At 40.8% G+C, this 26,615-nt stretch overlaps 2 protein-coding genes across 4 annotated transcripts; one reads left to right on the plus strand and one right to left on the minus strand.

Moving 5' to 3' along the window:
* The first annotated feature begins 1,171 nt into the window (after positions 1 to 1,171).
* COPB2 (coatomer protein complex subunit beta 2 (beta prime)) lies at positions 1,172 to 18,795 on the plus strand. Of its 3 annotated transcripts, XM_014960659.1 has the most exons (22): positions 1,172 to 1,276; positions 3,871 to 4,008; positions 4,632 to 4,718; positions 5,637 to 5,763; positions 6,931 to 7,079; positions 8,283 to 8,429; positions 9,626 to 9,725; positions 9,869 to 10,011; positions 10,234 to 10,433; positions 11,026 to 11,136; positions 11,412 to 11,500; positions 11,581 to 11,687; positions 11,975 to 12,118; positions 12,834 to 12,964; positions 13,332 to 13,539; positions 13,900 to 14,010; positions 14,879 to 15,093; positions 15,470 to 15,562; positions 15,642 to 15,822; positions 15,958 to 16,026; positions 17,918 to 18,010; positions 18,442 to 18,795. In XM_014960659.1, the coding sequence occupies exons 1-22, from the start codon at positions 1,274 to 1,276 to the stop codon at positions 18,535 to 18,537; spliced, it is 2,742 nt and encodes a 913-aa protein (XP_014816145.1). In that variant the 5' UTR covers positions 1,172 to 1,273; the 3' UTR covers positions 18,538 to 18,795. The 3 variants fall into 3 exon arrangements, 1 of the variants encoding a protein (XP_014816145.1); XR_001414011.1 differs by lacking the exon at positions 17,918 to 18,010 and having other exon boundaries at positions 15,958 to 17,736; XR_001414012.1 differs by lacking the exons at positions 1,172 to 1,276; positions 17,918 to 18,010 and adding an exon at positions 1,990 to 2,033 and having other exon boundaries at positions 15,958 to 17,736.
* A 294-nt stretch (positions 18,796 to 19,089) lies between these two features.
* MRPS22 (mitochondrial ribosomal protein S22) lies at positions 19,090 to 26,259 on the minus strand. Its single transcript, XM_014960660.1, has 8 exons — positions 26,131 to 26,259; positions 25,124 to 25,278; positions 24,185 to 24,349; positions 22,838 to 22,981; positions 22,249 to 22,332; positions 21,537 to 21,682; positions 20,239 to 20,347; positions 19,090 to 19,257 (listed from the first exon to the last, which is right to left on the minus strand). Exons 1-8 carry the CDS (start codon positions 26,249 to 26,251, stop codon positions 19,165 to 19,167), a joined length of 1,017 nt encoding a protein of 338 aa, XP_014816146.1. The 5' UTR covers positions 26,252 to 26,259; the 3' UTR covers positions 19,090 to 19,164.
* Positions 26,260 to 26,615: the final 356 nt, after the last annotated feature.

Genomic DNA, 26,615 nt, shown 5'->3' on the forward strand with positions numbered 1-26,615 from the left:
GAAATGTGTTTGCTGATTTTGACTGGGATAGATTTCATTTTCTTCATAGTAGCTGGCTTGGGGCTAAGTTTTGGATTTGTGCTGGAAACAGTGTCGATCATACAAAGATGTTTTTGCTATTGCTGAACAGTGCTTTCATAGAATCAAGGCCTTTCCTGCTCCTCACACTGCCCCACCAGCGAGCAGGCTGGGAGTGCACAAGAAGCTGGGAGGGAACACAGCAGAGACAGCTGCCCCCAACTGACCAAAGGACTATTCCATGCCATATGACGTCATGCTCAGTATATAAACCTGGGGGAAGAAGGAAGGGAAAAACATTCGGAGCAGTGGTGTTTATCTTCCCAAGTAAATGTTACACGTGATAGAGCCCTGCTTTCCTGGAGATGGCTGAACACCCATCTGCTGATGGGAAGCAGTGAATAAATTCCTTGTTTTGCTTTGCTTGCATGTGCAGCTTTTGCTCTACCCCTTAAACTGTCTTTATCTCAACCCATGAGTTTTCTCACTTTTACTCTTCCAGTTCTCTCCCCCATCACACCTAGGCGGGGAGAGTGAGCAAGCTTAGTTGTTGGCTAAAGCACGACGATGCGTCACAGCCTTTCACATCTACAAGGTCTGAGGGACAGACCAGACTTGCATTTTTCTTGTCGTGTAAGAGAGGCAAGCTGGGCTCCTTCCAGGGGCTTGCTTCAGGGCCCTGCCACACTCACCACTGAGGACTTGGTCCCTCTGACCAAAGCTGCCATTACGCACACTGAGATACCACACCGAGCAGGCCAAAGGGACCAGAGGACCCTTCTCTTCCCCAGCTCGCCCACAACCTGGCAGAGCCTGGTAACTCTCCACCATCATCATCATCATCATCATCATCATCATCATCATCATCATCAGCAGCAGCAGCAGCAGCAGCAGCAGCAGCAGCTACCTGAGAGGTCCATGGCCACACAAAAGATCTTGGCAGGGTATAGCGAGGGCCACACCTCACGCCAATGGCCATTACGGGCATTACAGACGCCCTGAGGTGAGGTGGCGCGCGCTCCCGCGCGCGGCAACTACAACTCCCAGCCTGCCTCGCGAGAAGCGGCCCAGGCGCTGCCGACTACATATCCCGGCATCCCACAGGGGTCTGGCTTTCGCTCTCTCTCTCTCTCGCGAGCAGCCGGGAAAGCTCGCGCCGCTCTCGCGAGAGCGCGCGGGTGCGGAAGCTCCACGTCGGAGGGTCGGAGCCGCCCGGGGCGCGGAGCCACCTCAGCCGTCGGGGCGACGCGCAGCCATGGTGAGTCCGGCGGACGCTCCGCCAACGGGGCTTGCCGCCGGCCCGGGGAGCGCGGGGGACCGGCCCGGGTCGGAAGACGGCCCGGCGGGGAGCGTTGGGGGGCTGCGGCCGTTAGCGGCCGGCTGCGGCGGGGCCGGCCGAGCGCGCAAGCCCCCGGTGCAGGAGGGTTGCCAGAGGCCGCGCAGGAGCGAGGGGCTGAGCAGCCGCCGGGCTCGGAGGCCTTGGGGCCCTGCCTGAGGCGGTGGGGTTTGGCTGAGGGGAGGGCAAGTCAGGGATAAGCCTGTGCGGGGTCTTCTTGCTTGACTCGGGCTTCCCTGCGCCCGCGCTGCCTGCACAGGTGGGGCTGTTATTCTGTAATTGAAGTTAAAAGCAGAAAAAAGCGCTTGAAAGCCCCCCTGGCATCATTATGCTTGCGACCGTGGAGCAGGTCCCTTGGGCTGCGTCACCAGTGTGGGGTTGTGGGGTAATTCGTGGAACAGAGCTCGCAGTTGTCAAAGTGTTTGAGCTTGCGTTGCAGTTAACCCCTTGGATCAGCCATAGCCTAGTCCTTAGCAGCAGTTAAGAGCAGTTCCAAGGACAAACACAGGATCGTGTGCAATTGTATTGTCTACCTCTCTAGTATTTATGGCAGGATGATCAAAAGGGTGGGTTGGAGGATAGTCGAGCTGGACTGTTTTCAGTGGTTTCTAGTGACAGAACGAGGGGCAACGCCCGGGGCGCGGAGCCACCTCAGCCGTCGGGGCGACGCGCAGCCATGGTGAGTCCGGCGGACGCTCCGCCAACGGGGCTTGCCGCCGGCCCGGGGAGCGCGGAGGGCCGGCCCGGGTCGGAAGACGACCCGGCGGGGAGCGTTGGGGGGCTGCGGCCGTTAGCGGCCGGCTGCGGCGGGGGCGGGCGAGCGCGCAAGCCCCCGGTGCAGGAGGGTTGCCAGAGGCCGCGCAGGAGCGAGGGGCTGAGCAGCCGCCGGGCTCGGAGGCCTTGGGGCCCTGCCTGAGGCGGTGGGGTTTGGCTGAGGGGAGGGCAAGTCAGGGATAAGCCTGTGCGGGGTCTTCTTGCTTGACTCGGGCTTCCCTGCGCCCGCGCTGCCTGCACAGGTGGGGCTGTTATTCTGTAATTGAAGTTAAAAGCAGAAAAAAGCGCTTGAAAGCCCCCCTGGCATCATTATGCTTGCGACCGTGGAGCAGGTCCCTTGGGCTGCGTCACCAGTGTGGGGTTGTGGGGTAATTCGTGGAACAGAGCTCGCAGTTGTCAAAGTGTTTGAGCTTGCGTTGCAGTTAACCCCTTGGATCAGCCATAGCCTAGTCCTTAGCAGCAGTTAAGAGCAGTTCCAAGGACAAACACAGGATCGTGTGCAATTGTATTGTCTACCTCTCTAGTATTTATGGCAGGATGATCAAAAGGGTGGGTTGGAGGATAGTCGAGCTGGACTGTTTTCAGTGGTTTCTAGTGACAGAACGAGGGGCAATGGGCTCAAGCTGGAACATGGGAAGTTTCATTCAAATATGAGGAAAAACTTCTTGCTGGAGAGGGTGCCAGAGCCCTGGAACAGGCTGCCCAGGGAGGGTGTGGAGTCCCCCCTTGAAACCCCCTGGAGGTTTTCAAGACCCACCTGGATGCACTCCTGAGTGATGTGCTCTGGGCAACCTGCTTTAGCAGGGCAGTTGGACTAGATGATCTCTAGAGGTCCCTTCCAATTTGTGATTCCGCGATTCATTCTCTGCCATCAGATGTCATGTCCATAAGGTATATGTACTATATGATAGCTGTGGTTTTTTTTTTTCTCCTTATGGTGTCTAACATATATAACTGCAGGTTGTATTAGTTTTATTCTGCTAGAAAACGTATACAGTGTTCTGTGATCAGATATGAGGAATTATGCTCTCTGAGATAAAATGTCAGCACCATTAAGTGAGCTTAGCAGTCTTTGAGTGTCTAAAAGAATCTATAATGCCTCAAACATTTTAGAAAATCACTTTGCTATACTTCATGCCTTTTAAATACTATGGATTTATATTGCCAGTGATGAAAGTAGAAGGTCAAAGTCCTCTTTATAAGAGAAAGACCTAAACTTTTTCTTTCTCTCAGTTTTTGCAATATAGTGTTCCATTCTAAAAAGTAATGTTGGAATTGTGAAAGGAAACAAACTTATAGTGGGCAAATGTTGTTGGGTTCCATTGTGATAACTGGCTTCTCCACCGTTCTTTCAAGTGAAATAGTAGGGACATTCATTTTCTATCATTTGTATTAGAAGCAAATTCTCTTTGCTTTGGTTTAGTAGTTCAGGGACACCAGGAAGATGTGCAGTGCATTTTTTAAATTTTTGCTGTGCTGGAGATACTTTTTACAGTATGAAAAAATTTTGAATTTCATACAGTTAAATTAAATGGACCCATTGCCATTGGTAGAGACCTGATGTTTCCAGAAACCCCTACAAAAACAAGCAGATGGATATAAAATAGTAGCTTTCTGTCTGCATGACAAGCAGGATTGATTCCTTTTCATTTTAAGGTTTAACTTTCAATTTCCTTCTTCCATCATATTCCTGGGCCAGTTACATTGAATAACTTTATATTCTCAACTCTTTTCCTCTCTAGCCTCTCCGACTTGATATAAAACGGAAGCTAACAGCTCGGTCTGACCGGGTGAAGAGCGTAGACTTGCATCCCACAGAACCATGGATGTTGGCCAGCCTTTACAATGGCAGTGTCTGTGTTTGGAACCATGAAACCCAGGTGATGATTTTTGTTTTCCCTTATTATGAAATCTTCATAACTGACAGATGTACAATCTCTATTTTTCAATAGTAGATACACAAGAAGAATCTTAAGTTACTGCACTAATTGACTGTATTCTCCCCGTCGTATTTAGAAAAGTCACTATAATAACAGAAAAGGAATATCTTAAGCTGTAACTTTAATGGTGTTTCATTTCCTATAAATTTATTTTTAAAGAATGGTCTCCTTTGTGTATTTCTTGCAAACTAATCCCTTTCCTTCTGAGACATGGGATACCTCTATCTTTTACCTGCCATCTGTATTTTTGAATGTTGTAGGAACCATTAGCCTTCTACTTGTCTATCCAAGTACAGTTGAAATTGGGCAGCAGCTCCAAAAATATTTGTGGGGGCTGGGGTTAAGCATGAAGGGAGAACATAAAGGTGGTGATAACAGAATGAGCAAGTATTTTCCCTTCTTGGACAGGTGTGTTCCTTTAAGAAAGTGTACATGTAGTGTCTTAGGATTCTTTGGAGAGTTGCCAAAGACAGTGTACTGGACACTGTTAAGAAAAAGATAAAAAGCTGATTTCCAAATTGGTATTTTATCCACTGCTATAAACTTCTTATTTTTATTTTTAGACTCTGGTGAAGACTTTTGAAGTATGTGACCTACCAGTGAGAGCTGCCAAATTTGTGGCAAGAAAGAATTGGGTTGTTACAGGAGCTGTAAGTTATCTTCTTCTTGTGATTTCCATATGCAGTGCTAGTGCTGTAATTTATTTTCATGCCATTACTTTCCACATCACCTAATAGTATGCTTGATATGAACTTGTAGAAGAGAAAGGAATATTTCACTACAGTTTCCCAGAAATTTTCTGCTTTTATTAAGCTTAGAAATTTAAACTTTTCATCTCAAAGGAGAGCAACCTAATATGGTGGCTAATCCTGTATGTCATGCAAGGCAGATCTAGATTCAGCTTTTACTGTCAACTGGAACACACTCAGCACCCAATTTTGACTAAATATTAGCAGTACTACTTTAAGTAAGATGAAACTATTGACTGTCCTGAGTAAGATAACTTAAGAGTTGCTTTCTACTTTTGTTCTTGGTTATATTAAAAATATTTTTTTTAGAGTTTTGTTAATTTCAAGAAAAATGCTCTTTTTTTTATACAGTGAGTCTACTTCTTTGAGAGGAATAGTGTTATTCTAATCTTGGTAACACATTTTTCTTGATGGAATGAGTGTTTTTTGTTTAGATTGCCTAAAATTTTTTGTCTCAGTTTTTTTTTTCTGATCTACTGCACTGTACACAGAGTAGAAAAAATTCTTGTCATTTTGTCATCTTATGCTGCTGTGACCCAGTTATTTCAAGTGGGCATGGTTTTCATGTAAGTGCAACCCTGCCTCTTTGGCAACACAGGAGTTCAGACAGCTGTATGGGAATCATAGAATGGTTAGAGTTGGAAGGGACCTTAAAGATCATCAACCCCCCTGCCCTGGGCAGAGACACCTCCCACTAGACCAGGTTGCTCAAAGCCCCATCCAACCTGGCCTTGAACACTTCCAGCTATTCTGCATTAAATATAAGGTGTACTATACACAGAGTCCCATTTTAATGGTTGCTTTTCCTCTCTTTCGCAGGATGACATGCAAATAAGAGTTTTTAATTATAACACCTTGGAAAGAGTTCACATGTTTGAAGCACATTCAGATTACATTCGTTGCATTGCTGTGCATCCCACACAGCCCTTCATACTGACAAGCAGCGGTAAGAGTTCTTTGGTATATTTTTATATTTGTTAACCAGCTATTGTTAGGCTTCTGTTTTCTGTCCACTGAGGGATTGTATGTTTTTTTTTCCCTTTTTCTACTGAAACAGGAATCCTTGTGGAAGTAGCCAACATGACAGTTGCCATGTCATGTTATTTCTTTGCCATGTGCATTCATGTTTTTAATGGACTATCAACTGTATTTGCAATTTAAAATATAATAGCTGATGTTCTTGTCAGAGAAGACCAAAAAACCTTGTTGCTTAATACCTGCCAGAGGAAAAGTTCATATATGTTTTAATTAGCTGTTGTTTGAGTTTGCCACACTAAAATTCTGGTTTTTTTAAAAAAATGGCAAAAAAAAATGGTTTGGAGTATGTTTTCCGCTTTTTTTTAAAAAAAAAAGCAAAAAAAATGGTTTGGAGTATGTTTTCCGCTGGCAACCTGACTAGACGCAACAGATAACATTCATTTGTTTTTCCCAAAATACTGCTGAGATCTGTTATTTGGGGTGACCTATGTTACTCAGCATTGGAAGATCACAGAATCCCAACAGATCTGGTCCAAGAACATCTACATTGTGCTCCTCTGTCCTTTTCATTCCTGTAAACCTCAGTGCAGTCAGAGCTCTGCAGGAATGCAGAGAGCCTTGGAGTCAGAAGTACGGTCTATTTCTCTGTTTTGCTGTTGGAGGTAATGGGCTTGCACCTGAAGTAAAGGTACTGGGAAGCCAGCTTGGTTGTCTCTGCCTGTTCCTTAGTGGTCATCAGACTAGATGCTACAGAAGAAAGCACAGGTCCATTTCCTTCCTATCTGCCCAGTATTTTAAGATTAATAATACAATACCTTAATATAAATTCTTAATATCCCTTTTTAAGACAGGTGTGTGGTTTGAACAGAATATTTAGCTGAGCTGGGCAAACTTATTTTTTTCAGTTTTTATGACCATTTTGCTGGACAGTCTTTTTGATAAATTTGAGGTCCCTTCCTTGCAGAAGCACCAGTAATGTTAGACATGAAAAATATCACAAGTATTAGCAATTCCTCCTTTGAAGGAGAAGGGATGAATGAGCCTTTAACTTGAAGTTAATAAGAATTATCTAGTTTAAGAAGGTAGGTATGAGAATGTTAAACTAACTGAGTTTTTGTTTTGTTTTGTTTTTCAGATGACATGCTTATTAAACTCTGGGACTGGGATAAAAAATGGTCTTGTTCTCAGGTGTTTGAAGGACACACCCATTATGTCATGCAGATTGTCATAAACCCAAAAGACAATAATCAGTTTGCCAGCGCCTCTTTGGACAGGACAATCAAGGTAGATAAACTGTATTTGGGGGTGGGTGGTCGTTAGGTAATTATCAGACAGAATACAGAATTCACTAATACTGTACGGACAGTGGGTCAGAATTCTTAAAAGTGGGTGCAGTAATAGAATTTTTATTACATAAAGACCTGAGCATTTGTCAAGTTACTGTACATCTACTAAGTAATTCACTGAACTTACAAGATTACCTGTCTCCTCTAATTATTGAAATGTGGTTCTCTAAATTTAAAGTGCTGCATTTCCATCTGGGTTATACAGAAATACTGGGAAGGTGTAATCATACTGTCAATGAGTAGTTTGGGAGAATTGAAACTTACATACATATGTATATATATACACACATATATAGTGGGTAAAGTTTGTGTGTATTTAAAAAGACAACCAAACAAAAAGCCACTAAAGGCATTTCTCCCATTATTTTCTTGTCCTTGGTTGTCTATCACTTGAATTGTTTCCAAAGTGCCTTCAACCTTCTCATGGTAGGCTCTGATGAGGTTTATTTGTTGTGAAACTATTACTAAACATGAAGATCTAGAGATCTACAGCCATCTGAGCAGTGAGATTTCCTCACATTCCCTATAAATTTTCAGTATACTGGCTATAAAAAGCCAGTTTTGATTTCATACATTCTCAGATATCGTGTGTATAAATGTTGGTTTGATGTGGTGATCATGGGAAAGTAGAAGTATATCTTCAACTCGATTCATTTGGAGCCCTCATTTAGCATGAGATTTGTCATGCATTTAATGTAACTGGAAAAAATAAAATTCTGGACACAGAATATGCAGAATATATGCAGAAACAGTTGATTGCATTGTCTAGGTCTATTTAATTTAATAAGCAGATACTTCTTCTTAAAAACAGTGTCTTATATGGCCTTATGTCCTTACAAAACAAATTAATGAAAGAAACCAATTTCACCGGGCTCACACCTCAGAACAATGTCCGCGTTTTAGCATGTTGTTTCTGTTTCAAGCTGGGAAGCTGGTAGTTTGATAAGCAGTTGTTCAAATTTTTCACTGAAGAAAAAACATGTATCTTTGGAATTTCATATTCCATAACTTTGGAATTATAAATGTGAATTTGAATACTTACGCTGTTTGACTAGGTTGACCTGGATGCAAAAGACTAATAACCACTTCTGATTGTCTGTCTTATTGTTGAGTTTTGTTGTGTGTTTTTTCTCCTGGGAAGGTGTGGCAGCTTGGCTCTTCTTCACCCAACTTTACTTTGGAAGGCCATGAGAAAGGAGTAAACTGCATTGATTATTACAGTGGAGGAGACAAGCCCTATCTCATCTCAGGTGCAGATGACCGGTTGGTTAAGATCTGGGACTACCAGGTATGTGTTGAAAGGAAGTGTGGGGAAAATATTTCATGTAAATAAATATTTAATTAAAAAAATCCCAACTTTGTTAACCTTGTGAAAATGTGCTGTGAACTTAAAAAACCTCAGTAAATTTGTAGAATTAAATTTGACATGAGGTGTTTATATTATTAGCATTGTTTTTTTTCTTGTAACTTAGTAATCCCTGCTTTTTGGACATCTTTTTTTTTTTTCGTGGATTGAAGTCATTCTCTCCTATCTTCAAATGTAAATATTCTTCATGTACCAAGTCTTTCCATCTTTTCACTTCTCATTCAATTTTTTTCTTTATTCCCTTTCCGCTCTCCTTTTCCTGTGTACGTTTACCCAGACACATGGCTGTATGCTCACACACATATGCGTTTGTACTTGACAGCTTGCAGGGGTCATGAGTCAACTCATTTAAATGCTCTACAGGAGAAAAAGAGAGATATAATCCAGGGACTGTTTCTGGAAAGTAAAACTCATAAATTCTTCCTGCGTACAAGTTTATGAATGGTCAGAAGGACAAGATAAAATTTCTTAGCTAGTACTCTCACATTGTTAAAACATACTGCCCTAGGGTAAATCCAAGCTCAGAAGTTAAAGCTGGTGGTGTTAAAATTTAAGTATGGACTGCAGTAATCACTGTTACGTAACTGTGCTTAAAATTTTGCCCCTGTGGACAGTTGTATACATCAGTTCCCTACTCTAATCTTAGTTACCTCAATCGGAGTAGACTTTTCTTTCACAATTGTCCAAATAAACATTCTCAACAAAGACAGTATTAGATCTGTCTTCACCTGTAATTAGGTTCAGAAAGATGTTTTGCTCTAATTTTTTTTTGTAGTGAACTTAGCTTTCTGTCTTGATTTAATCTATGCTACCTCACTCTGAGAAAGCACATCACCTAGGCAGAAACCCATCTGAAAATAGAGGACAGCAACTACATCAAAGAAAATAAATATTTTCTTCAGGGGAGGAGGAATTGACTCAATACAATCATAGCTTTTAATATGTCTTATGTTGTTTGAGAATTTTGGAAATAAAAGTTGCTGGAAGAAATGTAGAGAAATACATTTTGAGATAAATTTTGGTTTTGGGGGGAGATGTTCTTTTAAGAAATCAAGGTAAAAATGTAGCAATGTGTTTATTATCTGTATCTGTACTTCTGACTCATCTTTTCTTTTCAGAATAAAACATGTGTACAAACACTGGAAGGGCATGCTCAAAATGTGTCCTGTGTCAGCTTCCATCCTGAATTGCCCATCATTATCACAGGCTCAGAAGATGGTAATTTTGGTTTTTTCTGATATATAAAAGACAGGGGAAGAGCTTATGGGAGAACTCTTCTTGTGGTGTGGCTACACACCTTCTGCCCTCGTGCTGAGAGAAGAGACACAAGGCATGAATTCATTTCTTTTTTTCCCCTCTAGGAACTGTGCGCATTTGGCATTCGAGCACTTACCGCCTGGAGAGTACCCTCAACTATGGGATGGAGAGAGTGTGGTGTGTGGCCAGTTTAAGAGGATCCAATAACGTGGCTTTGGGATATGATGAAGGCAGCATTATTGTTAAGGTACAATTAATGATTTTAAATGAGAAATGGTGATTCACTACTGTCCTGTGCACAGAGCAACTAATTTCTGATTCTGTGATAATATGTAAAATACTGAAAAATTGGCATTTTAATTAGCATTTTTAGATAGAGCCAGGGTATTTCACTAGATAACGTTCAACTGAAAAGAAAATCAAGTATGTCTTTTTTCCATCTGCTAAATTCTTACGCTACACTTCCTAGCTTGGTCGTGAAGAACCTGCCATGTCCATGGATGCAAATGGAAAAATCATTTGGGCTAAACACTCGGAAGTCCAACAGGCTAACTTGAAAGCTATGGGAGATGCCGAAATCAAAGATGGAGAAAGATTGCCGCTGGCTGTAAAGGATATGGGGAGCTGTGAAATCTATCCTCAGACAATTCAGCACAACCCTAATGGACGGTAATAGATTGTAGAACAAAATACTTAAACGTTTCTGATATCTTTTTTTTTTTTTTAATTTCATATTGGAAAGCTTTCTGAATGAAAAAAATTAATTGTGTGTGTGTGCTGATGGTGAGAGCCTGTGGAGAACAGATGTATTAGAGCCAGGCACTGTAAAATCAGAGTAATAGATGTGCTTCCTGAAAGAGCTCGCAGCTTAAACCGACAAGTTGGACGTTCTAGGTAGGGGAGGAAGTATGCAAATAAAATGTATAAGGTAATAGCAGCAAACCAGATCATTTTATCACTTATCTTGAATTGGGTCTTGGTAACAGATGAGCTAAATTAAAAAAAGGTGAGGAGATAAAAGGTGCAAGACCAGCTTAGTGGAGACCAGAAGAAAGGGGGATTAGCAAATAGCTAGCAACACCATGCAGAGAGAAATCCATTTCTGTGGAATTCTGGCATGTACAAAGCTCTCTTATTCTGTCTGCATTTGCAATGAATGTATTAAACTAGAGGCCTTTAACTTTTTGATCATTTGTGTGCTTGATCATGCCTATTGAACTGGACGCAGGTATCTGACAAATGCATCTTTCTCCTGCTCTAGGTTTGTAGTGGTGTGTGGTGATGGTGAATACATCATCTACACAGCTATGGCTTTGAGAAACAAGAGCTTTGGTTCGGCACAGGAGTTTGTGTGGGCACACGATTCTTCAGAGTAAGTGTTGGACATATTTTTTCTCCTTGTATTAATTTAAATTTACTGCTGCTAGTTTTCCGGCTGTACAAACAGTAAACTGGCCTGAAGACTAAAACCTGTGTGGATAATTAACTTTGCAGTAACTGTCCTGCTTTAAAATTTTCCATTTGTAGCACTCCACTAATTTTTGAAGATATCAATCAATCAAATGCAGTTGTTTTGTAGCAGCCTATGATTTTAGTCGTTTTCTACCTAGGAACCTGAATAATTTTTACAATGCCATCTCTATTTAGATACGCCATCAGGGAGAGCAACAGTGTTGTAAAGATATTTAAAAATTTCAAAGAGAAGAAGTCATTCAAACCTGATTTTGGAGCAGAAGGTAAATGTTTAGTTTTAAAATAGGTATGTTAGCACATTTTTTGCGCAGTGTGGATTTCTTCCACCTTTATTGTCTTGCAGGCATCTACGGTGGCTTCCTGTTGGGGGTCAGATCTGTTAATGGTCTGGCATTCTATGATTGGGAAAACACAGAATTGATTCGCAGAATTGAAATTCAGCCCAAACACGTAAGTTTCTGGATGGGACTGAAGATATTTCCCTGTCTGTATTTACTGACTTAATTTTACTAGACTACTGATTTTCTTGAATAAAGCCAAGCTGTCAATTATAAAGTAATAACTTCATAAATTAATCTCAATCTTGTAGCAGAAGGGGAAAACATTCCCTGTATGTGTTGGCTTCTCAGGTCATAAAGCTTCTGTTGGAATTAGTATTTTCTAATGTTAATTTATACATCCTCCTTACTTACCCTGGGGTCTCTAAAACAATGCCTTTATTGATTCTGATGATACAGATCTTCTGGTCTGACTCGGGTGAGCTTGTCTGCATTGCTACGGAAGAGTCCTTCTTCATTCTGAAATACCTGTCAGAGAAAGTTGCAGCAGCTCAAGAAACACATGAAGGTGTCACTGAAGACGGAATTGAAGATGCTTTTGAGGTACCTTCTATTTTAAAAATGGAATAGGATTAGAGATTGTGGAAGCAAGTCTTCCCAGAGTATAGCAAATTAAGTCCTTATCATAGTCCTATTACATTCTAGTTTCCAGAACACTGAGTACCACACAGTATCCATCTGTCTGAGGAACACTGCTAACCATTTTATTTGGCTTCCCTGGGGAGAGCATCCCTGTTTGAATCCCAGCATGACAGACCTTGATGCTTGCATTTCTCTTCATACTTTACTCTTCTCACAGAGTTATAGAGGTCATTTTTGAAACACGTTTGAATGCCATGTTTATGTAGTTTAAAGTTTTTCTGCAAAACTTTCAAGTTTTGAAATGTTTATTGAGGTCTGAGAACAAGGTGGGGGGGAAAAATCCTCATGCTGTGAAATGGCAGAAACAAAAATTTCACAAGGAAGGTTGTCTTTGATTAACGTTTAGTTAATTGTCTTTCTTAAGGTTTAGTTTGGTGCTTGTCTCCTAGATTTCTGATCGGTTTATTTAGAAATTAAGGAGACATTTCTTATGTTACAGGATTTCTGTAAAACTAAAAGCATTATTTAAGTACTTCCAATATGTATCTAAACTTATTTTTGCAACTTGCCCAACTATTAAGTGTAGAATATCAAATTTAATTTGAAAATGTAATAGTCTTACTGATACCTGAAAGTACCTTTTTATATATCTAATTAAATCTAACTTAATTTGCAGGTTCTTGGTGAGATTCAGGAGATTGTGAAAACAGGCTTGTGGGTAGGGGACTGCTTTATTTACACCAGTTCTGTGAACAGACTCAACTACTACGTTGGAGGAGAAATTGTCACTATTGCCCATTTAGACAGGTAAGTTCTTCCACTGGGTTATGATCAAGCATTAAAGGTTCTTTCAGTGAAGTTAGGACAAGGTTCACCTTGTCACCTGCTTGCTGCCATTACTGCTTTTTCTTACATATAATGCTAATGTATGTTCTGAGGCAGTAGTGTAATCTTGGAGGGAATAAACAGCATTATGTGAAAGTGTACATATTGTAAAAGTGGAATCTTTCATGTGAGCATTCTTGCCACCATTAAGACCGTTGGACTGGTTTTTATAGGCTGTTTGGTGGTGGATCTATTCTATTCTTGCCACTGTTAAGACCTATTGGAGTGGGTTTTATAGGCTGTTTGGTGGTGGATCTATTCAAGATGAATATTCTTTGTTTTGTTTCAGGACAATGTATCTCTTGGGTTATATCCCTAAGGACAACCGACTGTATTTGGGTGATAAGGAGCTAAACATTGTTAGCTACTCTTTGCTGGTCTCAGTGCTTGAATATCAAACCGCTGTGATGAGAAGAGATTTCAGTATGGCTGACAAAGTTCTTCCCACAATTCCAAAAGAACAGAGAACCAGAGTTGCACATTTTCTTGAAAAACAGGCAAGAAAACTACTTCTTAGTTATCAAAAACTTAATCAATTTATTCACATTTCTAAATTTACATTTCTAAGCAAAACCCAGTTATGTTATCTGTAAGCATAAATTCTTGTTACTTATCTGTGTTTATTTGAGAATACCATAACCTTCTGCTTAGAGGATTTTTGTTAGAGCATCTAGAATGCTATTTCTAAGCAAAACCCAGTTATGTTATCTGTAAGCATAAGTTCTTGTTAATTATCCGTATTTATTTGAGAATACCATAACCTTCTGTTCAGAGGATTTTTGTTAGAGCATCTAGAATGCTCTTTGTCCTGGCGGATCACAGTCTTACTTCCAGTGTTTTGGTTTTTTTTATTTTAGGGCTTCAAACAGCAAGCTCTTGCAGTATCTACAGATCCAGAGCACCGTTTTGAACTTGCTCTTCAACTTGGAGAATTAAAAATAGCGTATCAGCTTGCAGTGGAAGCAGAGGTAAACATATAATTTTGGTGGTTCATACTAATTCAGAGTATTGGTGTAAATCTGAGAGGCCCTGTAAGAAAAGGCAGTGATGTGGGGATGCAGTACAGTTCTCTGAACACTATATAAATGCCTCCAACTTCCTTGATGAAGCTCTTCTGCCTGTTATGCAAAGCAATCTAAGCTGTGAGACTGGGATAAAAGAATGTTTTTCTACTTGGAAAGCTACAGAAACTCCTGGAGAATAAAGAAATGGAACCAAGCCTTAATCTCCAGTATTTAAGAGTGAGGAGGAATGGCAGGACTGAAGCCTCTGGGCCTTTGTTCCAGCCTTGGCAAACTTCACAGGACTGAAGCCTCTGGCTGGGCCTTTGTTCCAGCCTTGGCAAACTTCGACTGATGCAGTAGGAAGACTGACAGGCAGTGATGTGTCCCATAGCCATTATTCAGAGAGCTGATCTCATGGTTCCTGTTGTACAGTAATGAAGTTAGTGATAAGGAATGTGAACTTAGTTCCAGACACAAATACTTTTTTTTCATTCTGAAGGTTAACTTGAGAGCTTTCTTTAAGAGACTGTTACTGTTTAAATTTCCAAAGTTATTTCTACCTCCTCCCTCCACCTTTAATGGAAAACTGTTTATTTGATGTGATGGTATAGCTGTGTCATGGTCTGCATATAACACTCCCTGTGTTGTGCTGTGAAGCTGCAGTAATCACAGTATCTCAAAGGGAAGACAAGTGTAATGATGGGATATAGTACCTTCACAAGTAAACTTATATTTTCCTTTTGAACGCTTTGAAAATCTTTAAAAGCTGTTCAAGAATGAGGGTTACATTTTGGGTTTTCTTTCCCTTCCTCTCCCCTTTTTGTGCCATTAGTCGGAACAGAAATGGAAGCAGCTTGCTGAGCTTGCCATTAGTAAGTGCCAGTTTGGCTTAGCCCAGGAGTGTCTCCACCATGCCCAAGACTACGGAGGGCTGCTGCTGCTGGCAACGGCGTCGGGGAATGCTAACATGGTGAATAAGTTAGCTGAAGGAGCAGAAAAAGACGGCAAGAACAACGTTGCATTTATGAGCTACTTCCTGCAGGGAAAGTAAGTAGCAAGCAAGAGATTCAGGTGGTTCTGTTCTGCTTCCAGAAATGCAAAGAACCTCAGGTTCTTCACGTGGTTAACAATGGTTCACTTAAAACTTCATGGAGAAAGATTGTGGTGTGTGTCTTTACAGAAAATCTGATTCTATTTCTTGATGGCTACTATTTTTAAAATCTGAAATGAAAGCACTTTAATGTAATAGAATAAACAACTAATCCAATACAAAACCTTTTCAGAAAATCTGATTCTATTTCATGATGGCTACTATTTTAAAAATCTGAAATGAAAGCATTTTAATAGAATAAACAACTAATCCAATACAAAATATTTTCTTTATTAAATTCACTGGTTAAAATCTCATTTTATAATATTTTAGGCTTGATTCATGTTTGGAACTCCTGATTAAAACCGGGCGTCTCCCAGAAGCTGCTTTTCTTGCACGGACATATTTGCCAAGCCAAGTTTCAAGGTAACTTCAAAGCATATGCAGAGCATGGAGAGTGGTGTTGAAATCAGCTGTATCTAACAGGGATGGTTTGCATCTCCAGGGTTGTTAAACTGTGGAGGGAGAATCTCTCTAAAGTCAACCAAAAAGCTGCTGAGTCCCTTGCTGATCCTACAGAATATGAAAATCTTTTCCCTGGATTAAAGGAAGCTTTTGTTGCTGAAGAATATGTTAAACAAAGTCTCGCTGACTTGCGGCCAGCCAGGGAATATCCTCTTGTCACTGTAAGTCACTGGGAGCTCTGATTGTCTCTAGAATAAAAACATTTGGTGCTGTGTAAATTCAGCTTTAAAAAAGTCAGTGCAACCACTTAAACATTTAATGAACATCTGTTTTGGTGTTTTTGTTTTTTTACTTAGCCAAATGAAGAAAGAAACTTACTTGAAGAAGCAAAAGGCTTTGAGCCTTCTGGAGTAACAGCACCTCAGGTCAGTGTTACCACTAAATGATGAACTCTAAGGCAGCTGTGCTGTTGTGTGGGAACATCTGCTCTGGATGGTATTTCACAATCATGGACAGATTAATTACTCTGACTGGCCCAACAGTGTAAGCAGTGCAGCTGAGTTCCATGTTCTTCCTCAGACTCTTCTTAATCTACTTCTGTAACTACTAATGACTTATTGACTGTGAAATTACTTCTTTTGTGTGGTTACTTCTCTTGGTTCATCTTTTGTTAATGTGAGCAATGGTAGGGTCTTACCAAGAAATCCATCCTACAGAAAACCAATATCAGTTGCACATATGGACACTGCCTCAACTGCTGCTACATTTCTAAAAGCTCAGTAGTTGGAATGTGGAAACTTGTGCATATCACACTAATTAAAAATGTTTTATATTCCTTGCTAGTGTGCATGTTAGTGGAATAAGACTAGTCTATAACTAATTGATGAGGAATCCTGCTCAATTATCTGAAATCATGTTCTAATCAATATCTGAAGTAACTCAAAGTGATTTATTTTTTTACCACCTTAGTTGTCCAACTATTATGCAGAAAACACAACTTCAATATAAGAAGCATACAGATAGAAATGAAACTTAAAATGCTTTTCAGAGGTTAAACAGGAGACGACAACTTCTAATTCTTATGTCAAATACACTTTACATTTCAACATGAAAATTGGAACATGAGAGTTTCTTAAAGACAGTGACGTTGGCACAGATATTTGAGGCTATAAACTTCTAAATAACTGCAGTGGAAAGTGAGGGAGAAACACGTCACAACTCCCCATTCTGCCTGTTTTTTTCCTTGTAGATGCACTACAAAACTTTGTTTAGAGTTCAGAGAATTTACCTTACTTTCAAGTAGCTTTAGTGACTATTTGTTTCTTGTGTATTAAAGCAAGTATCATTAAAGCAAAATCAAGCTTGTGTTAAAGAAAAGAAAGGAATAGTATTGCAAAAGTTACCTAAATAAATTAGAAGTAGCTTGCATTAGAAACTGGAACCAAGACTGCTGTTAGAAGTGTATCTTTGCATTCAGTTAATGATTGCATAGAATTCCTTCAATAACAATTGTTTCTTGCAACTGAGACTGAATAAGGGAAGTTTTGTAGGAGATAATTACGTAATTAATCTAAATGTGATTAACAGAGCAGTACCACTGCTTCAGTAATGATATTAGCTGATGAATTATCTCAATATAAAACTTGTGAAGCAGTGAGGAAGTATGAGTGTTAAACTGTTCCAGGGCTTATAGACAACAGGACTTGCCAAAACTTCTGTGACCATCTCAAGTAACCTCATTTCTTTCCTGCTGAGGACTTTGAAAACCTCTTACTAACAGCACTTCAGTATTTGAAATTAACCAATACAGTGAAAACAGCCTTCAGAAAGTATCAGTTCCATCAGCAACTGTTTTAAATAAACTGGAGGGTGAATCAGTCTCCAGCAGAGTGAGGACTAGAACACTGGCTGTGAAGATGTGGCTCAGGAATTAGAGGGAAACCCTGAAAGAACCATTGGGGGAGAGAGATTAAATATCTTCTGTTTACTTTTGTTGAAATAATTTAAATTCAAAAGAACTTAAGGAATCTCTTTTTCATTAGAAAAAGGCTGAAGAACCAGTTCCAACTCCCAAACCAGAAGGGATAAAGACAGTTTTGCAGAATTCTGATATACTTCCAACAAGAGATCAAAAGGTACTGAAATATGTATTAATTTTTTTTATGAAGGGTTAGCACTAAATTTTGTGTTGAAGACTTGAACTAATAATGCGATTAAACCAAGCTACTGGAAATAGAGAGAGATAAAATATCTTCTGTTTACTTTTGTTGCAAGAATTTAAATTCAAAAGAACTTAAGGAATCTCTTTTTCATTAGAAAAAGGCTGAAGAACCAGTTCCAACTCCCAAACAAGAAGGGATAAAGACAGTTTTGCAGAATTCTGATATACTTCCAACAAGAGATCAAAAGGTACTGAAATATGTATTAATTTTTTTTATGAAGGGTTAGCACTAAATTTTGTGTTGAAGACTTCAACTAATAATGCGATTAAACCAAGCTACTGGAAATTAATAGACCCAGAAAGCTTGGGACAGGATGGTGTGTGGATCCCTTCCTGTTGTATGTAAAACTGTACACAGTAACGTAGAGCAGTTCCTACAGCCCTGTGGGTTTACAAGGAGCAGAGGGGTGAAGTCCCAATGCAGTTGGCCAGAACGTGGTACAAAGTTGTGACTCTGCGAGATGCTCTTTTACCAAAAAAGCAGCTTTTCTCTACAGCTGACCTTATCACTGGTGCTTTGCAGGGTGTGCAAATACATCACACAGAATCATAGATCACATAAGCTGGCCAACATGTAACCATATTAGTGTCCCCTTAATCTAGTCTTGTCTTTTCCTAGACACTGCTGGATTTGGAAGATGACTTGGATAACTTGGATCTGGAAGATATTGATACCACAGATATCAATCTGGATGAAGAGATCTTAGATGAGTGACCATGCTTTTTAGATGACCAAATCAATTACTCCAAATAAAGGAATGCAGCTCTGTGGACTATGTGCTCCAAGTTAATTTGATTTTTATACTGCAAGTGGACCATGTACATGTAGAAAAAGGGTAGACCCAGGAACTGTCCTAAAGTAATCAGCTTCCACTATGTTGAAATTGAAGATGTAGGCTGTTCCAGTGCATACTAAAAAATGTTTGCCTTCATCAAACAATTCAATAAACCCTTTTAAACATTCTATTCCTCAGTTCTGTTTCCTAGTAATTCTACTGTTCTTATCCCAGCTTCAATAGTTTGTATTGCAACTATTTGAAACATGAACACAGTAGCCAAGCATTAGAGGTTTAACCTGACTTTTCTTAGCATACACACTTAAGTATATGGTTGTTATTTTTTTTACTGTGCTATTTAGTTTATATCTGTTTACGAGGAGTAGCTCAGTTGCTCTTCCAAACACCACTTTTAGCTAAAAGATATAACAGAACAGCTGCTGTAGTGATTCTTACACATTTTAGTTAAAAAAAAAAAAATTCTAGAACTGTCAGTTGTTTAAAGTCTTTATTGTGGAATCCTGTACAGAGAGTTTTTATAAACTCATGATGAACTAAGGTTTATTTCATGAAGCTGTAGAAGTAGCCATGGCTTCTTCATAAGCCTGGAGAGCCAGTTGTATGTAGCCTTCATTCTGTGATTCAGTTTTCACAAATACCTGCAAACATGGCAGGAGAGAGATTAGTATACAATTAAGAACATAGTTGCATAATGAGATTTCATGATTCCAGTGGTGCATCAACCAGCTACAGCCACAATCCTGCTGCAGCTACATATGGTTTAAAAAAAAACCTACCCAAAACATTTTGGGTATGTGCAATAGTTCTAGTTAAGTATCTGCTGCTTAAGGTAAGGAGACATTTAGACAATTAAATAGGCTTTTGCTGTTTAAAAGCTTTCTCTTCTGTAGTTAAGTAGCCTTAACGTAAAAAAGGTGTCCTGGTTTGAGTGACACAGGACTAATTTCTCCTCTAACGCTTGGGAAAAGTGCACTTTTAGAAGACTCTAGCATCTGAATTTGTGAAAATACTTACTTTATAGCCAACTGTGCTATGCAGGATTCAAAATTACAGTGTTTTCGAGCCTTGTCAGCTGCAGGGATGATGAGGAGCAAGACCTGGGCACTTGACCTAAGCTGGCCAAGAGGATTATTTCATACCATGAACAGCATTTGCAGTGTCACACATCTGCTGTCACCTGCAGGGAGTGCACAGCTTCCTGCTGATAGACTGTGCTATGCAGGATTCAAAATTACAGTGTTTTCGAGCCTTGTCAGCTGCAGGGATGATGAGGAGCAAGACCTGGGCACTTGACCTAAGCTGGCCAAGAGGATTATTTCATACCATGAACAGCATTTGCAGTGTCACACATCTGCTGTCACCTGCAGGGAGTGCACAGCTTCCTGCTGATAGAATGGGCTGAGTGTGATTCTTGTATATTTTATATTGGTATATTTACATCAGGATCAATACTAGTTCTTTGGACTTCTTAATGTCACTTATTTAGTCTTAGCCTATTAAATCTATTTATATTTCAATCCTCAATTCTCCTTCCCAGGTGGGGAAGGGTCACCAGGTGAGAGAGTGATTGTCTAAATGACAAAATGTTATGGGTTTCTCAAACCATAACAAATACATACCTTGATCAGATCCACACCTTGAAGTTTCCCTTCTTTAGCTGCTTTTGCTGATTGACATTCAGGGTGAAGCATATGATACAGTGTAATTAAACTTGTAGCATCATCCAGCCTAAACAAATAAGAGAAAGTAATTGCTACAACTGGGCCTTTAATACTTAGTATTGCACACCACAGGTTTCCATGAACTGCTTTCACTGAGTACACAGTCATTAGAATATACAGCTAAACAGGCATCCCATCATCTACCACAAGGGCACCCTGTTCCTCAGAAGGAAGACCAGAAGCACGTGAACACCGAGGTGCCCCAGGTAAGGTACATCAATTTCTCCGTATTGCAGGTGAGCCATGGTGTACTCTTCAACAGTAATAAAGCTGAAATCTCTCTCTAAAATACAATTAATTACCTATAACAAGTATTTAGCAGAACAACTGTGCCAAAGAGAAACTTTCTGACATGGACTGCAGGAACTACCATGTTTTACAGGACTAGTAGTATAAATCCTGTAACACCTAGCCCTCAGCTGAATTTAAAACTGAACATAAGTGTAAGGATAAGCCAAAAGTAGGTGGGTGGCAGGTAAAGATGCTCCAAACTCTTGGAATTTAAGTTGTCCAGATATTTGAATTTTCCCTTTAACAATTTGATTCCAAAATTGGAACTTCCCTTCTCCATATCCTAAGGTTTAAAAGCAAGATCTGATTCCCTGTTGAAAGTTTTTAACTTCACCAGTAGGAGATGAATGAATGCCACCATCACTGCAGCTTGGAGTTCTAATTGTACAAGTTTCTCCTAGCTCTAGTCACATTTGGAACAATTAAATATGGTTTGCCTCAGGGAGTTTTGAATAAATTTTGCAACATACGTTTATAGAAATCCATCCATTTAAAATGACAATGTGTTTATCTGTTCCAAGCTACTTTCGAATTCCTCTAAAACCTAGAGTGTGTCAATCTTAAAAGACAAATTGAGCTCAGGAGTATAAAAGTGTTAGGCTTTAAGATCAGCACAGCCCAGAGCTGCAAGTGTACTGACAATTAAAGGGGAAACTAAAAGAAAAACCCAACAACTACAAAAGGCTAATTTCTCCAGAAACCCAGTTTAATATCCTACAACTTCATGGACTGTAGCTGGTGCTTCCATCCAGCATCTATATAGCTAAAAGGTACAGCCAGCCTAAAATTTCATGCAAATGAACTTTAATACATCTTACAGAAATACTGTTTTTATTTTCAAACAACAGGACTTATTTTCTATTTGTTTCGATAAGCAGAATTAATAAAGGACAAACACCACTTACAAGTCTCTCTGGATCATATCTATTAGTAAGCCATCCGTTTTCTTTCTGTTGACTAGATACCACACCATTCCTCCAAAGTGCCTTGTTGAACGGAGCAGATCGTATTTGGCATGTTTCTCAATGTCATCGTAAGTCCGATGATGAACCTATACACAGGTAGAAAAGGTTTCAGTCTCATTAGCACAACTGGAGCTTGATGACAGTTCCTCCCCACTACCTCTCACTTTTAATTGACGCTCAAACCTCCTTAAAATGCAGGAGTTTTTACCACGCTACCTTAAAGCTTTATACATGTTATAATTCAGGGTAACACCGCAATAACCCAGTTCTTAGTGCCTGGACATGAACATCTTTATGTTAAGAGAAAGCCAAATACTAGCTATGTACTGAAAGTCTGGGGAGGAAGGGACATGACATAACCCCTGAACCTTTCACTACTATCAAGTAGTAATCTATTTTTAAAGGAGAGAAATAGTAAGATTTCCCCTCTTTGCTTTACTGTGAAGTAAATAGAAGTTATGTTCTCCGTAAGTCAAGAAAAAAAAAAAAAGCTCAAGGATAACAGGTAATCTATGTAGGGGGGGAGAACACATATGAACAACAATCAAAAAAACCAATTTTGATCACCAGGTAACACTCATGTTTATAAAACAAACCCTGAAGTTCTTCATTAATATTCATTGTTTATTAGAAAACTGAAAAATCAACTCACTCTGATATAGTCGGGCGAATCTGGCTCAAACTGCGCAATGCACTTGTTAAGGAGATCCTCGTGGCGGTCTTGCCGGAATACAGTCTAAAACAACAGTTCAAACTCAGGAATAGATTCTGTATCGCACCATTCCAACTATCCAAAATAAAAAAACAGCAGCCACAATATTTCTGCTCTGGGCAACACTGACAGAGAGTATCCCCTTAATCACAAGGCAAAATGGATAAAAGTGCAGTAACTGCCCTGATGACACTAATACAATGTTTCTTGACTTTTCGTTTCTGAACCACCAGTTCACATTTTCAGACGAAACATACAATTTCATCAATGCATAACAATCAAATTTGGATTTCTAATATGACAGAATATTTACACCTACCCAGGATTCACCTGGTCCCAACCTGGAACTTTGTAGTAAGTATTTTAAGTGAGCCACAACGATAAGCAACTGTTCAAAGCAGAAGTCAGGCTGCTTAAAACATACAAGCAGACTGGCTTATTGAGAGCTCCTCTGTCTGAACAGCACAGTTTCACTAACAGAACACAAGGAAAGAAAAACAATCAGTTTTGAAAACCTGGAAGCTCTTACCCCAAGGTGTTCGTCCTTGAATACCACTGGGGGAATAACTCTGCGCCCTTCTTTTGGGAAGAATATCTGTATCATCCTGTCTCGTTCTTCCCAGGTTGCTTTGCGTAATACACCGTTTGGTTCTCTAACTACAATGAAACGTTCCTGAAAAGAAAGTGTAAAAAAAAAAAAAGGTGGCGTTATCTCCCAAAGTCTTCTCTCTGCATAGCCAGAACCATTGTAAAAAATATTCGTATTTGGCAAAGTCCCTCTATACCTCAGCCCACACTAACAATACCAGTTTCTTTCTGATTGTTGCTACATGCTAAATTCCTGATTTCTCCCTTGGTACCTGCTAATGGAGTGCTACGTTGTATCTTAATTTTACTTTATGATACAACTGTGCACCTGCCTACACTAAAAACTACAGGTCTGTGAAGTTTGGACATAACATAACTAATAGCCAGAGAATGGAGTTAACGTTGCTGATGGCCCGATTTTATGCTTTTAGTAAAATCTACTTAATTAAGAATGCAAGTGTCTTGTACTTTTTTAACTTTGTTTCAGAGATAGCTGCTAGAATCAAGCAAAACACAAAATACAACAAATAAAACAGTATACTCAGATCTGTTCACAAGCCTATTTGATTTAAGGCTGCAGACAGGAAAGAGGAAGTTTTCAATACATCGAGGCGGAAGAATAAATTGCAGGTTCCTGAAGAAAGCTCTCGGAGGGAGTAATAGATGGAAGACTTGGCAGTTCATTTCACAGGATCATCACCATACGCACCTTTGAACCATGGAGACGACCTGAAACCCTTAACTATTGTTAAGGATTTTTCCAGCCTCTTATTACTGGTACTGAAGACAACCTAGATTTTTCATTACACAAAAAAATCTAGCTGTCATCTTTATCCGTATACTCCACAATTTTATTTAACAACTGTTTCTTCACAGCTTTCACATGAATTCTTTTATCGTTTACTCAGCTTTCCACCAGATCTTTGCAACTGTGAAGCAGCTCCATCTTTTAGTCTACACACTGTACCAAGTAACCCAATTCCACAGTAAGCTTCTAGAAGTGTGGAAGGAATCAGCACTTGCAACAAATCACAAGCATATACTTTTAAAATAATTAACTATCCCACAGCTCTCACACACACACCTGCTTTTGAACACTGGAATTAATTTATCATTATAAGTTAGAAGCAAACCTTTGGAAATATGTCTTTGTATTGCCTTGTACCAGACTAAATTTACAGCTCTTCAGCCTTTTTGCAGACTGCTGTAACTATGTTTTTTTAAACCCCAAGGCTTATTTTGAAATTAAGAAAAAGCTCTTAAAATAATTTAATATATTGTTACTTACACGATGTGGAACGGAATAACTTAAATCTGTAAACACATATTTCGTAGTTTCAGTTCCTTCAAGGAATTTGTCTTCTGCTAAGACATCATCAATTGGCTCTCGTTCTTTCAAAACAGGGGGCATAATTAGTTTTTCTTTAGCTTCCTCGATGGCTTTTCTTGTGGCCTTAAAGAAAAAAAAAAAAAAAGGCAGTTAAAAACCCCATCCTTTTAGAAAGCTAACATACAATTTTGGGACAAATATTTTTACTTACAGGGAAATTTTAAAAACCATTTTTTACCTTCCACAATTGAGAAGAAGTGAGACACTAATTTAATATCCAACTATATGAACTGCACGTCAACAATATACCACTACTGCAACTTGGGCAAATTGCTGCAAGAAGTTCCAAAACTAAAATCTACGTATAGTACTGTAAACACCAAGTTTATTTGTTTGATTTATTTCAGGTATTTTGCCAAGGTAAAATTCCCCCAAAGCACAAACAGCAATACAGAGTTTATATATTGCTGCGATTGTGGTGACATAAGAATTGGTTTAAGTCAGGCCCACATGTCATCCTGGACCATGGTCAGATGACAGGAAAAACAGGTAGTCAAAGGATTCCCAGGGCTATAATTTAAACATCAGATAAACCGATTTAACACAATGGAAGCATTAGGGAAGAGGATAATAAAGAGAACCTTTCACTCAAGAAGAAAAAAAAAAACCTATCCAATCTCCTTCTATATTCCGTAAAATTCAGAAACAACTGGATAAACAGAACTGATCATTTAAAATGAAGAAATACTGACTTATACTACTTTAGGAAATTAACTTAAACAAAAGAAAGAAACCAAAGTGTTTTCAATAGCAGCATTAAAGGAAGCAGAAATGGGGACTATTACAGACTTTTTGCTAAAACCACAACTTATGCCAAAACAAAGCAGAGCAGCCTACCTCTTCCAGCTGAGCTTCTGTCATCAGCTTGTACTTCGGTGGTTTAAGCTCCTTTTTCACTGGCCTAAAAACCTTCTGCAGGTTGAGCCCCGTCATTTTGTAAAGAAGATTCTGAACAGTTTCATCCTCAAAGGAAGGCTTGGCAGCTTTTCCCTCTGCGGGGGGATTTCACAGGCTGTTAACCTGGTTGGCAGGGAGGCCATGGTCACAGAATCATAGAATTGACTAGATTGGAAGGGACCTTTCATATCATCGAGCCCAACCATCAACGTAACGCTGACAAAACCATGTCCCTCAGTGCCATGTCTACCCGTCCTTTAAATACCTCCAGGGATGGTGATTCCACCACTTCCCTGGGCAGCCTGTTCCAATGCTTGATAACCCTTTCTGTGAAGAAATTTTTCCTAATATCCAATCTGAACCTGCCCTGGCACAACTTGAGGCCATTCACTCTTGTCCTATCTCCCGTGACTTGAGAGAAGAGACCGACCCCCACCTCTCTACACCCTCCTTTCAGGGAGTTGTGGAGAGCAAGAAGGTCTTCCCTCAGGCTCCTCCAGGCTGAACACCCCCAGCTCCTTCAGCCTCTCCTCAGAAGGCCTGCCCTCCAGACCCCTCACCAGCTCCGTTGCCCTTCTCTGGACCCGCTCCAGCCCCTCAATGTCTCTTTTGTAGCGAGGGACCCCACACTGGACACAGCACTCGAGGTGGGGCCTCACCGGTGCCGAGGACAGAAGGACGATCCCTGCCCTAGTCCTGCTGGCCACGCTATTACTGACACAAGCCAGGATGCCACTGGCCTTCTTGGCCACCTGGGCATGCTGGACGCCCCTCACGCCTCCCCCCGCCCTCGCCGGGCCCCGCCGCACACCCGCACGGTCCCTCTTCCCTCCCCCTGCCCGCCCCCCTCTCCCTCCAGGAACCGCAGGCGCCCACCACAAAGGGCACGGGCGGGCTAAGCGGTCCCCGGTAGGCTGTGAGACCGGGACGGGAGATCCCCCACGTACCGTCCGCGGCCCCCGCGTCCTGCCCGAGCCCCCGCCGCGCGCGCCAGCCCCACAGAGCCCGCGCCACGCGCGACAACCGCGCGGGCGCCGCCGCGGAGCCCCACGCCCCGAGCGCCGCCATCTTACGCACGCCCCTGCCCTTCCCGCCGCGCCGCCGCCGCGCGCCGGCCGTCCCCCGAGGCACGCCGGGAAATGGAGTCTCCCCTTCGCCTCAGCGGCCTGTCAGAGCGGCGGCGCCGCTGGGGGGAGCCCGCCTCAGGGAGAGAGAAACGCTTTCTCGGGAAGCGAAAGGGCAAAATACTCTTTTTTTTTTTGCCTACTGCGTTTGTGTTATTAAAACGCCGGTGAGGCAGAAGTGAGGGCTGGGTTACGGTGTATTTTGCCGTTCCTGTCACAGTAGGGAGAGTGCTGTCGGCGGGAGCAGAAGGGACCGCCGGCTCCCTCAGGAGGCCAGGGGATGGGGGAGGGCTCCACGCTGGTTGGTT

Source organism: Calidris pugnax, unplaced genomic scaffold (assembly GCF_001431845.1).
Source record: "Calidris pugnax isolate Ruff unplaced genomic scaffold, ASM143184v1 scaffold398, whole genome shotgun sequence".
Taxonomy (NCBI): domain Eukaryota; kingdom Metazoa; phylum Chordata; class Aves; order Charadriiformes; family Scolopacidae; genus Calidris; species Calidris pugnax.